Source organism: Cetorhinus maximus, chromosome 20, assembly GCF_964194155.1.
Source record: "Cetorhinus maximus chromosome 20, sCetMax3.hap1.1, whole genome shotgun sequence".
Classification (NCBI taxonomy): domain Eukaryota; kingdom Metazoa; phylum Chordata; class Chondrichthyes; order Lamniformes; family Cetorhinidae; genus Cetorhinus; species Cetorhinus maximus.
In genome coordinates this window covers 46,482,059-46,496,085 of record NC_135898.1, presented here as the reverse complement: position 1 = coordinate 46,496,085, position 14,027 = coordinate 46,482,059, and the positions used below count along the sequence as shown (strand labels likewise).

Below are 14,027 nucleotides of genomic sequence, written 5' to 3'. Positions count from 1 at the left end.
ACCTTCCCCTAGGGAACCCCACTATATACTTGCCTCCAGTCCAAAAAACACTTTTTAACCACTACTGTCTGTTTCCTGTCACTCCACCAGCTTCGTATCCATGCTGGCACTGTTGTGCAACTGGTAAAAAATAGGCTGCTAAAATGTTTTGCCTCACTGCACTGCCTACATTTTCCGTCGTGGCTCCCATCCTGCGCGTCCCCGGATTTGGTTTAAGAAATATGGTCACCCTCCATCCCACCATCAGAGAAAAATCAAGAGCTGCCCAACCAAAATTTTCTGTGCTAACTGAAGTCAAAACTATCCTCATTTTGCAAAGCTAGATGTTTATTTCCCCTGTGATATTCCTGCTTTTTATATTCATTTTATATTGCGGTATGAAAATAACTCACCTTTCCCTCCATTACTTCCAACTCTCAGCTGCCTCAAGCCCGCCTGTGGTGCCCCCTGGCGGTAACTCATATACGTCATAGTACGGGGGCTGTGATTGGCGGGGGCTGATCAGAGGGAGGCTGGCGATTGGTTGCGCTGTCTGTCACGTGCTTTAATGGGGCGGGGCTGCCTATAAGTGCCCAGGAGCCGTGCGTGTGGCTCTGAGCGACAGCTGAGAGGCACGTGCAGGAAGGTCTTGTACTTGAAGCTCGCTGTAACTTCGCTATGCTCTCTGTATTGGTGAAACTCTTTTAATCAGACCGATGAACTGCACCAGGTAACTGCGGCTTCTGGAACTCGGAGGCTTTCCTGGAGCAGACTTGAGGGTTAGCTTGGGACAGCCAGAGCGTTGCAGCCCAAATTCCAAGTGTACCTGAGCGCCCCAGTGTTACTGGCGTATACTTAACGCCACAAACGCTGTAACAAAGCAAAGGGAGGCTTGAAATGCGAGTTTTATCTGCTCATATTTGCTTTCCCTGATACGGTGCGAAATTTGTTTCTGAAGCCGCTTGCGATGAGCACTCCCACCGATTTTATTGTCGGAAAGTGCAATGCAGAATCGCATTTTACTTTAAATTTCGATCTTTGTTTCTACATGCAATATTTAGCTTAATTTGAGCTTTCACTACGAGAATCTTCGGGATTTCGCGAAACATAACGCACAGGGAAAACCCGCCCATGCCTGATTTTTTTTTTAAATAAAGAAAGCTGATTAGTTTCTTTTTGCAACGGTCTAAATGCTGCCTTTGGAAACATGAGCAAAAATATTGCGCTGGTGAAAGTCGCTAGTGGTTAAAACAGCCAGTATTAATATTGCGTTTAATTTTATTTTTCATGTATGGTATGGGGTTGTTGCGTCCCTCGTAACAAACGTTGTCAAAACTCTTTCTGTCAGCTATTAACTTCTGGGTTCCAGATGTTGAGCGACTTCGTTACATTTTTGACATTAGATACGCAGAACATGACCATGTTGAACTTCGTGTTTCAGGGTCTGCCATATCTTGGATACCAGATCGTTCCCAGCTGTGTCTATTATGCCAGTTGATATAGCCATGAGACTCTGTTTGGCCCATTCTCCACCCATGAGGAATTTCCTTGGCCCCTATGACCCTTACGGTGGGCTGAACATCACCAACAGGCTAAAGCCACTGCGGCCCTGCATCATTCTGAAGGGTGGCACTGACTCTTGTAACGAAGGCTGGGCTCAATCCAAAGGCAAGAGAAAGAAAACTGTGGCATTTGCGGATGATAAAGGTTTTTCTCTCACTGCAGTTCACTTTTTCTCCGAATGTGAAGACTCACTCGCTGAACTACAGTTTGACCTGACAGATCTCGACAACACAACGTGTGGACTGAAAGTAAATGAAAGAAAGCCCTTGGTCCTGGACTTCGCTCCGCCGTCTGCGGACTACCTGGAATTCCGAAATCGCCTGAAGAAGAATTTTGTCTGTCTCGAAAATTGCACTCTGCAGGAGAAATTCATTGCGGGCACTGTCACAGTGAGGAATCTAAGTTACCACAAAGTAGTTCAAATCCGGATAACATTCGACACTTGGAAGAGTTATAAGGATGTGGACTGTACATTTCTAAACAATATTTATGGCTGTTCTGAAACAGACACATTTTCTTTTGCTATTGATCTGCCATCATCCTTACTGCCACAGGAGAGAATAGAGTTCTGCGTCTCCTTTAAGTGTGGAGATCAAATCTTTTGGGACAACAACGAAGGGAAGAATTACGGCATTGTTCACACCGAATGGAAACCTGATGGGACTCTGGCTCCGATCATCTTCAACGACGAGATGACCAAGGTCCCTGGGATGTTGCAGATGCTTGAATGTGACCAGTTCGGAAGTCCCCGATCATCGAGTGGGCCGTTTCCTGAATGGCAGAGCTGGGGCAAGATCGAGACGGCTCTGCCGTACTGGTGACAGATGTTAGTGTTGCTGTATTGTTTGGTGGAGAGTTGCCTCAATTTCCATATTAAACTTATGAAAACCCCCATGTTGTGGATCTGTCAAGTCCCTTGCTTAATGAATAATCATCAACTTCACAGATTTTTTTTTTCAAAAAGCTCCCCTTTGTGACTATTAATTTTCCGTTTTGCTCCTGTATACTATTGGACCATTCTCAAAATAGATTAGTGGCTGACACACAAGTGCATGAGACAAACACCAGTTACTACCGTGGATAATTAGTTTCCAAAAGATGAAAATTCATATTGGATCCTTGAGGCTCTGGTGAGGACACTAAATTCTGGAATTGTGGTATTTTCTGCCATGCTTGCTATATTTTTGACCATGTTGATTTTTTTGGAAACTGTAGAATTGCATAGGATAAAGTAGAGCACTTAACGCATTATAAATGAAGATGGACTGTAAACCTTTTTATCTGACTTCCAGTCCATATTAGTAGGGCAGGTAACTTGCAAGCACTATCTCAGTGATCATATTTGCTTTGATTAGCTATGGGCATGTGGCAGACGAAATTAGGTAGCAGCCAGAAATCCATTGCACATTGTATAGCTAATGAGTGCCTTTTGTTGACTAAATAGCATCCCTGGATGCTAAGATACAGGTTACCAAATCAAATTTGATGTGACAATGAGAAGCTGAGACTTGTTCGAAGTAACTATTCATTTGGCTGAGTTTATAAGCGGGCTGTAAACCCTTCTGATTTTCCTTTAGAGCTAAACTGATAGGTCGTCGTTTAGCATTATACTCTGGAAATGTTCATTTTTATTTTTTCCCCTAAAATGTTTTACCAGTTAAACATCAAGGTTTGTCATTTATTTATGAACATTTTAGTTCTCTGTTTTTAGCTAACCTTAAGCTATTATTTTTGCAATTGTAGGTGTGAGGAAACCTGACAATCAAGGCCTATTTCTAAATAACAGTGTGCTCTTGTAGCAATGCTTTTAAACAGCCTACATTATAATCTTTTGCACTGCTCTTTTTTTAAAATATGACTGACACTTTATTTTTTTCTAATTATATGTACGTATACAGCTATATGAGGCACTCTTAGAAGTGATCCTTCATATTGAAGGCTAGAAAATTAACTTGTATTTGGGTACAAATGGGTTCATAACTAGAAAATAATGAATTTCTGGAGGCTGCAAAATTTGATTTGAAGGGACTGGGTCCCTTTGTCCTCTTGGTATTCTGTAATCTTATAGCTCCCTGGAACTGACACGTGACAGTGTGCAGGAAGCATTGTCTTACAGCTGTAAGCAGTAAATTCAAAATTTTGCTACTGTCTAAATTTTTTTCAAGTCATTAATACAGCAACACGATCACAACATAAACTCGGAGAGAGGCCATTTGATTCATATTATCTCCTCAATCTAAAAGAAAGCTTGCTATTCCATCCCCTTCCCTATGCAACACAGTGGTAACAGTATCGCAAATGACAATGGTCTGCTTCCACTACCCTATCTGGAAATCTACCCAAATTGGTAATAAACCTTTTTGTGAACTAAGATCAGTCCTAAATTTCCATTTTTTTTGTCAATGAGCATGGGCTCCCTGTCTTTTACGATTAACCCTGAAGCTTTTATTTTTACATCCTATTTAGTCAGATTTCCTCTTGGCATTCCTCTTTCGATTCTGTAGTATCCTGGTTTCACCAGTCTTTCATGAACCTGTGCCCAGACACAAGATTCGGTCTCATGGTTGTTCCTTATACTGTCTTAGGGGTATGAATGTTCCTGAGCTGCTAGTATGCCCCTCAAGTCTTAAGGTTCCCATTCTGTTTAGGTATTGTGCCTTCTCCTATACTACCCCTTTTGACCCCAAAATGGTCAGTGATATGCAATTGCTATTGCTTTTACACCAGCTTGGCCCTCTTGGTAAATAACTATTTTGTCAAATGCATGAAGTGAGTCGGGAAACATCGCTTTTCATCCCTATCATTAAGGCAATGCATCCAATTCAGATTCTCATGCTGCCATGGTGAGATTTGTACCTGCTCTGTACTACTGGATTATTAGTCTGGTAATATTAATCACTACACTACTGTGTTGCCCTAAGGTAAAGAGAGCATCCTCTTGGTAAAGATGAGGTTACCAAGGAAAATGGAGGATGTTAAATACCTGGCACGCTAATGCAAAAAAAAAAAATCATGCCATTGGCTTTATTGTTTTTGGACAGTTGATTCTAAACTGGTCTTTGAAGTGGCCTATCAAGCCACTCTGCATCAAAGCAATCAAGATGGGCAGTAGATGCTGTTCTTGCCACACCCCAAGAATGAATATAATATAATTAACCCCACACTGGACTGTTGACAGCCCTTCTGCGTTTTTTTAAAAAACCTTGTTTCCTTTTGTTGCATGTGGCTATATTTTTTGAGTAGCAAATTTTCTGTGATAGATCCAGAGTGTCTGTACTCTTGTTCCATTACACCCATTGACAACCTTGACTACCTCTTCCTTTGATTTTTGAACTCCTCCTGCAGAGCCTGCTACTGGTTTGTGAAAGTAACTTCCTGATTAACATCTGACATTATTACCTGTCTTCTGCTCCTACCTTGACCCATCCCTGTGCCCAACTTGTTGATGACTCCATATTTGGTTATGTTGATAAGCTCTTCAAACTTTGGCTTTCCCTCTGAATCTATTTCATTGGCATACAGTTCCCTCTGAATCCATTTCATTGGTGTACAGTAATTCCCCCTATAAGCCCAGTACTAGCCATTCCCTTTATGTCCCAGTGTAAATTGCTGTACTTCCTTTCGAGACCGTAGTCCTATCCTTGAGTGCTGATCAATAAACCAATATTACAATACTTTTGCTCTTATTATACCTAAGTTGAGTACCACAAAGAGCACCTTTTTTGCCTTTATTGTCTGCTTTAGCATTACTTTACCTTTGTGCTCTTTGAAGTTTTTGCCTAGATTACTCAACTGACACTGGAGTTTAATGTGATTGTGGTGGTGTTTGAAATGTGAGCATGTGAACTTTGTTCTGACTGCGTGCTTTAGAATAAAAGGACAGTTATCGAAGGAAGATGTGAAAGGGTGTCAAGACTGGTTAACATGGTATCTATAATTACTGAAATATTTTTGTATTAAGATTTGTTGGTGTAAAGTTGGATTCTTTAAGGGAGAGGAAAAGTCTAAGGGGAGTATCTTTTACTCAAGCACTTCGTCATTCAATAGAAGAAAATATTAAGAGAACTACAACTTCAACAAAATAAAATCACCCACTTACCTCCTGCCCTAGGTTGGCTTTCTCTCTGTTGATTGGTTGCTTTAGTGACGTTCGAATCGGCAGAAGGGAGAATTTCAAACCTACTTGATGGTTTCAATGGTAATAAATTTTTAATTTGCTAAATTCTACTGAGGCTAATTCCATTCTATAAAAGAGAGAAGTGCTTTGAGTAATAATTATTCTCTCCAGACTTTCCTTTTTTAAGTTGTAATAAAGAAAAATAAATGCTTTATATTGTAAAAGCTCTTTGTAGCAATTTGTATGGACTAAAATGTAAACATCCTAGCCATTGTAAAAATCCAATGAAAATCAACAGTTGCAAGACCCAGTGACTAAATATTCACAGCAGCCGATTGAAACGTAAATATGTTTAGAACACTAATTCCTGTGGAACTGGGCTTGAAATTGTGATATAACTACCCCAACTAAGTGATCACTTGGATTAGATAAAAATAATGACAAGATTTTTCATTGATCAAAGTAAACATATATTTTCCTCCTTCATTTCTAAAAGTTGCTGATACTTTTTGAGCTATTGTTCATTTCTGGAAAATCATCCAAAATGGCAACTTTGCACATATGGGACAATTTGGAGGACTTTGGCCAAACAAATTTGCCCATTTGATTTTTTTTGCTAAAGTACTGCTGCTCCCTAATTGCAAAAATTGACAATCCTGCACAAGATTGATTAATTTTAAATATTTCTACCATGGGTTCACACTAATATTGGTTACATCTAATGTGTTATGTCTACTATACATGATCATCACTTCTCATACGTTGACTGAAATGTCTCCTAGTAGTGCTGAAAGCTGTATTTCACCATTTGGGTTTAATAATGGATGAAATGCAACGCCAGTGTGTCTAGCCACATTTTAAAAACAAACTAGTCTTAAAATATCTATGGATTTTTTTTTAAAAATCACTTGCCAGAATTGGGGTTTGGGGAATACATTTGCAGAATATTTTTCCCTGCAGAAGACTGATTCAGAGCTAAACAATATAATTAAGGTCTTGTTTGTTTCAGTAGCACTCTGGCACTACTGATCTGAGACCTATAGTACGTCTACAAGGAGAGGGTGTACATTAAGAGTTCAGTGCACTTTTCTAACAACACATCGCGTTTCAGTAAGGGTGCTCAATAAGTAAGTCAGTAAGAATAATGAATAGATTTGTAGCAATGTCTACATATCTAGGAAGCCAACCCTTTGAGTGCAACAAATTCACCTGTCTGCAGAAATAATATTAAGTGATCTAATGAAGTGGCGTGTACCTTCCACAGATCAATACATGTGGTATAACTGCACCTTTTGGAAATGTATCAGTCCATGTACTTATTTTCCATTAATTGACTATGCCTGTATTGCAATCCAATGACACCAGGCAATTCACTACCATTATAAAGGAACTCCAACCTGTCAGATAGGCGTGGCTGAAGGTACAAAATAAGTCGATAGCACGCACAGTTAAATCCTTGGAAGTTAATATCCAGTAAATTAGCTTTTGTTTCCATTATTGCATATTTGCACATTCTGTTTGTACTCCAGATAAGTATGTAACTTGGTTTTACGTTTAAGCAATGCAAAACTTTGTTTCAGATAATTGCACTCATATATCCGAAGTCATTGCAAAACCATTCAAAGCATGCTCTCATAATGTTTTGCATCTAAACTTTTTGAGCAAATCCTTCCCGACAGTTTGTACAGCCACAGTATTGGGTGCATTTGCACAGCTGCAGTTGGAGGGGCAAGACTGAGAGGCTTGACGCCCCCCGTGCCTCTAGACACCGTCAGCAATCACTGTTGATGGCCATCTTGCTGAGGTGACAAATCCAGTGGTCCGTCCACTGAGCTGAGCATCTGATTTAAAGGGGAGGGGTAGGACAAATGGTGGAGGAAGTGACAAAGGTGGAAGGTGAGTATACAGGGAGGAGCATTTCCTTTCTGGTAGCACATGAAGATAATGCTTGTTCTTTGTAGTGTGTGGCCAAGCAAAAAAAGAAGGTTCCGTGCACCTAAAGGGGTTGACTTGTGCATGTGAACTTTTCGGGTTGCTTTGTAACTCTGCAGCTTGCAGTGAGTGTTACTTATAACCACATCTGATGTTTGATTAAGCACAGACCGTAACATGTTTGAATACCTAATGTTAGATCTTTATGAACCCAAAAGTTATCAGTTTTAATCCCTCTACGTGACAATCCATACAATTCTGCTTACATAATTGCAGATAGGTGAAAATGCAACTCCTATAAGAATTTAGTTGACATCTCTTATGCATAACATTAATTTTCTTTAATTAACAAGCTCTTACCCTAGCACACACAACTGCCTAGTTATCAAAAGCTTCACTTTTTCAAAATTGCATAATCTACCAAGTGAAATCTTTAATTATGGGTGAAATTATTATCTTGTGCACCTGCTCTCAGCAAGGGGATTTGGGGGAGCAGTGGCAGCATGGGTCGGGAATCCGATATTCATGGTGAGGGCTTTGTGGCTTTTTAACTCGGCCGTGTTATTAGCAATCCACTTCCAAGTTTCTTGACCAATCAGAATGCAGATGTGATGGTGAACTGCACTTGTCAATTTTTATTTAAAAGATCCCTGGAAGAGATCAGTCACAGATTCAGATTGGAACCATTCTGAAGATTGTGCAGCCATACTTGTTCTTGATCCATGTGGAAGATTGCACTAAACCCATGTCCATCCACCCTAAACCCTTTCTCTCTCTTTTCTCTCTCCCCCCCGTACACCCCCAATCACCCTGCCCTGGTTCTCTGATATATCCCTGGAAGTGATGCCAAGGACTGAAAGGGCCTGAAAAAAAAATATTGTTTGTTTCAGGTGGGAGGAAGCAGCCAACTTCTCGAACACAACTGGCTGGAAGTAGCTGAAAAAGTGAATAGCGGGATGGGGCTGAGGTGGGGGAGGGTGGATGCTTCGCAGCTAGATACAATGATGAAAGATGGTAAGGAAGGTGAGTGCCATGTCTCATTCAATTGCCAACCCCCAACACTGGCTTCCCCAACATTCTCCTGCACAGCACTTCCCAAACCAACACACCTTGCAGCTCCACCCTTTCTCCTCTCTCCTGGCACCTCCTCACATTCCCATCTGAACAGCCAACACTGACACTCATCCTCATCTTAGTGCCAGCTCACCCATGCTTCACAGTCACACCCATAAATGTTGTCATTCCATCGTTTCCACACAATCCATTTCTGAAATTCATAGCTCATTTTCCTTTCCTTGCAGAAGAGATCGCAGAACTCCTGCCCACGGAGATCAGTAGGATGGTGAAGTGTATGGCTATCGACCGTAGAGAGAGGTGGGGGTCTCCCAGATATCTGACCAAAATTGGATATCACACAGCCACATGGCGCACAATACTCATGTTGAATTGCTGTTCTTTGCTCATATTTCAGTTAATGGGGACAGTGATGACTTTCAATGTTTTCCCCATGTCAGTTCTAGTTCATGTCTTTCATCTCCCACAGGTCCTTCAAGTAAGGCACAGGAGGAGACCTCCGAGGTGATTGTGCACTGTGAAGTAGCACTGTCACATGACTCCTGCTAGACACACCTCGGTAAAGCCTCCAAGGCAGTTAGCTAGGTTGTCACTTGGTGAGCCACATTCCTCAAATGTTGGAGATAGGTATAGCAGTGGGGAATCCCTGTTGGAGAATGCAGGATATTCCAAACTCTGGATGCAGATGCTGAGCCTCGGGACAGTTGGGGAGAGGGGTGTGGGTGGCAGTTGGTGGACGTCAAATATGAGAACTATTCTGGAGTAACAGCAAGGGTTTTGTCAGCACTTCAGCTGTAGTGTGCTAGATTGGATCTAGCATGGGTAACATGATATCTTGGACCTTGTTGCTGATATTCACCTACTTAGAGTGGTCATTGGCATGGACCATCAGACAGAGCAGGCAATAAAGAGCATATTTGCACTGAGCAGTGGCCTTCACACCCAACCTGCCACTTTGAATAGGCTGGAGGAAAGCCTTGCTTTGACTGTTCAAAGTCTCAGTGAAGAGCATCTAAAGTGCCCTCCGGCTCCTGGCTAGCTGGAAGGTATGGGTAGACCATGGAGGGAAGTTGGAGAAAGGGAACATGGAAGTGGGAGCGCTGCTCAAAGCACTCCCACTGCTCATCATCTGCCAGCCACGGTCAGTCTGAGCCGCACAAGCTACCCCCTGCCTTGATGATTGAGTTTACCCCTGCACAGGCCCCAAAACTCAGAGCACCATTGGTATCTGAACAGTCAGTGCAAGAGAATAAACAGCTTGCCTCTTGCTCTGCTGAGACCATAGGAGTAGCATGACATAGTAAAAGGAAGAGGAAGTCCTTTTAGGGTCATTAGTATGTGGAATTCTCTTTCCCCAAAGAGCAGTGGAGACTGGGTCATTGAATTTATTCAAGGCAAAGTTAGACAGATTTTTGATAGACAAGGGTTATAAGGGGCATACAGAAAAGTGGAGTTGAAACCACACCCAGATCAATCATGACCTTATTGAATGTCAGAGCAGACTCGATGGGCTGAATGGCTTACTCCTCTTAAGCCCTATGTTTCTAGTTCCACAAGGAGAATCACTTTATAAAGATATCACTGCGTTAATGTTTTTAAAAATGTTAAGGAAACAAACTTTATTTCAAGTCTTCATAGTCCAGTCATCACCATTGTTGCCTTTCACTTGCCAAATGGCCATCAACCATTAGGAAAATAGAATGACTAGAGTAGAAAATGAGCAATGGGATGGAAGGATTATTGATATAAGAACATAAGAAATAGGAACAGGAGTAGACCATTCGGCCCCTTGAGCCTGCTCTGCCATTCAATAAGATCATGGCTGATCATCTTGTGTTTCGATTTCCACATTCCCATCTAACCCTGATAACCTTAGGTTCTTGTTAGGCAAAATCTACCCCTGCCTTAAAAATATTCAATGGCCCCGCCTCCACTGCCTTCTGAAGCAGAGAGTTCCAAAGTTGCACAACCATCAGAAAATTTCTCCTCATCTCTGTCCTAAAAAGGTGACCCCTAATTTTAAAACACTGCCCCCTAGTTCTGGACTCTCGCATAAGAGGAAACATCTTTTCAACGTCCACCTTGTCAAGGCCATTCAGGATCTTGTATACTTCAACCAAATCGCCCTCACTCTTCTAAACTCCAGTGGAAACAAGCCCAGTCTGTCCAGCCTTTCCTGATAAGACGACCCACTCATTCCAGGTATCAATCTAGTGGACCTCTTTTGAATTGCCTCCCTTCCTCCCTTCCCTTCCTTTAAATAAGGGGACCAAAACTGTGCACGGTATTCAAAGTGCAGTCTCACCAATGCCCTGTATAACTGAAGCATAACATCCTTACTTTTATGTTCAATCCCCCTCGTAATAAAGGATAGCTTTCCATTAGCCTTCTTAATTACTTGCTGTACCTGCGTGCAAACTTTTTGTGACTCATGTACTAGAGCACTCTGCACCTAGGAATAATGCAGCATTTCTCCATTTAAATAATACTCTGCTTTTTTGTTCTTCCTGCCAAAGTGAACAACTTTACATTTTCCCACATTAAACTCCATTTGCCAGATCTTTGCCCACTTGCTCAACCTATCTATATCCATCTGCAACCTCCTCATATCCTCTTCACAACATGCCTATCTTTATGCCATCTGCAAATTTAGCTATCATGTCTTCACTCCCCTCATCTAAGTCATTGATGTAAATCTTAAAAAGTTGAGGCCCCAGTACAGACCCCTGTGGGACTCCACTCATCACATCCTGCCAATCAGAAAAAGACCCATTTATGCATACACTCTGCTTTCTGCCAACCAGCCAATCTTCTATCTATGCTAATATGTTACCCACTACACCATGTGCTTTTATTTTCCATAGTAATCTTTGATGTGGCACCTTATCAAATGCCTTCTGGAAATCCAAGTACAGTATATCTACAGGCTCCCCTTTATCCACTGCGCATGTTACTCCTTCAAAAAACTCCAATAAATTGGTTAAACATGATTTTCCTTTCACAAAACTATGCTGACTCTTCCCTATTGCCTTGAGCTCTTCTGAGTGCCCAGCTATAACCTCCTTAATGATCGATTCTAATAACTTCCCCACGACAGACGTCAAGCTAACTGGCCTATAGTTTTCTGTTTTCTTTCTCCTTCCCTTATTGAATAGAGGGCTTATATTCGCTACTTTCCAATCTGATGGAACCTTTCCAGAAGCTAGTGAATTTTTGAAAACTAACACCAGCTATCTCGTTAACCACCTCTTTTTAAGACCCTAGGATGTAGCCCATCGGGACCCGGACACTTGCTAGCCTGCAGCTCCATCAATTTGCTCAGTACCATTTCCCTAGTGATTTCAATTTAATCAAGTTCCTTTCTCCTGTTCACCTCCTGATTTGCAGCTATTACTGGAATGTTTTTTGTATCTTCTATAGTGAACACAGAAGTATTTGTTCATTTCTTCTGCCATTTCCTTATTATCTACCATCAACTCTCCACTGTCACTCCCCAGAGGACCAACAGCCACTTTACTTACTCTTTTTAAGTACCTGTAGAAACTCTTGCTATCCGTTGCTATCTAGCTTCCTCTCATAGTCTAATTTATTTCTCCTGTTTAACCTTTTAGTCATTTCTGCCGTTCTTTATATTCTGTCCAATTATCTGTCCTGCCATTCATCTTTGTGGAGTTATATGCTTTTTCCTTAAGTTTGATGCTTTCCTTAACATTTTTAGTTAACCACGGATGGTGGGTCCTCTCCTTAGAATTTTTCTTTATAGTAGGAACGTACTTATTCTGAATGCTTTGAAATATCCCCTTAAATGTCTGTCTGCCACTGGTTCTATATTGATCTATCCTCTAGCCTAGTTTCCCAGTTCACTTCAGCTAGCTCAGCTTTCATCCCCACATAGTTGCCCTTATTTAAGTTTAAGATACTAGTCTTAGACCCACTCTTCTCCTTTTCAAACTGGATGTAAAATTCAAACACATTGTGGTTGCTGCTACCTAAGGGTTCCTTTACTCTACTCTGAGATCATTAATTAATCCTGTTACTTTACACAATACCAAATCTAATGTAATCTGCTCTCTGGTTGTTCCAGAACATGCTGCTACAAGAAACTATCTCAAAAGCATTCTGAGAACTCCTCATCCAAGGTGCTACTGCCAATCTGATTTTTCCAGTTTGTATAGATTAAAATCACCCATGATTATTGCTGTTCCTTTATCACAGACACACAATGTTTTCTCTTCGCTACTTTGTCCGACACTGTGGCTACTATTAGGGGGCCTATAGACCACTCCCACTAATGACTTTTCCCCCTACTATTCCTCATCTCCACCCAAACCAATTCTACATTCTGATCTCCTGAACCAAGGTCATCTCTAACTATTGCACCAATGCCCTCTTTGATCAACAGTGCTACCCCTGCACCTTTATCTAGCTTCCCATTCTTCTTGAATATCATGTGCCCTTCAATACTAAGGACCAAATCTTTGTCATCCTGTAGCCACATCTCTGTAATGGCTATCAAATCATATTTATTTACTTCAGTGTGGGCCATCAGTTAATTTACTTTATGAATGCTACATGAATTCAAATAGAGAGCCTTCAGTTTTGTCTTTTTGTTACCTTTGTAACGTCTAGTCTTGACTGTTGATGTATTCTTAGGCTTTTTCTCTCTGTCCCTTCCTGCCATTTTTTGACCCTCATTGAAGCAGTCTGGGAAGAGTGTCCTGCAGTCAGTTCTTGTTAAAGATAACAAGAGTGACATCACAAGACAGCACGAGAGAGCAGCGGAGAGATCAGAACCAGCGCGAGTGTGGGGAAGTTTCAAAAAGTGACATCAGCACAAAGGTGACAGCTGATTGGTGAGTAGTGGGTAAGTGTTTTTCTCCAGCTTAAAATAGATTAAGCTAAGGAAAGGTAAGAGTTCTAATTTTTATTTAAAGTACGTAAACAATTTAACGTTTTGTTTTACTGTATTTACCTTAAAGTAAGGTTTTCTTTCAACGAGAGGCATGGCAGGGCAGCTCAGTCCCATGTTATGTACCACTTGCAACATGTGGGAAGTCCTAGACGCTCCTTGCGCTCTGACCAACCACGTGTGCAGGAAGTGCCACCAGCTGCAGCTACTTGAGCTCTGAGTTTTGGAGCTTGAGCGGCAGCTGGAGGCACTGAGGTGCATCCGCGAGGCTGAGAGCTTCGTGGATAGCACGTTCTTAGATGTGGTCACCCCACAGCTTATGGAAGTGCAGAGGGAATGGGTGACCATCAGTCAGAAGAAAGGCTTGAGACAGGTAATCAGTAAATCCCCAGGGTTCATCTTGCTCGAACTGTTTTTCTGCATTGGAAAACTATGAGAGTGACAGCTCCTCTG

At 41.5% G+C, this 14,027-nt stretch overlaps 1 protein-coding gene across 1 annotated transcript; it reads left to right on the top strand.

The window, feature by feature from the left end:
• The first annotated feature begins 572 nt into the window (after window positions 1–572).
• On the top strand, window positions 573–3,560 carry ppp1r3cb (protein phosphatase 1, regulatory subunit 3Cb). Its single transcript, XM_078565994.1, has 2 exons — window positions 573–709; window positions 1,421–3,560. Exons 1-2 carry the CDS (start codon window positions 696–698, stop codon window positions 2,361–2,363), a joined length of 957 nt encoding a protein of 318 aa, XP_078422120.1. The 5' UTR covers window positions 573–695; the 3' UTR covers window positions 2,364–3,560.
• Window positions 3,561–14,027: the final 10,467 nt, after the last annotated feature.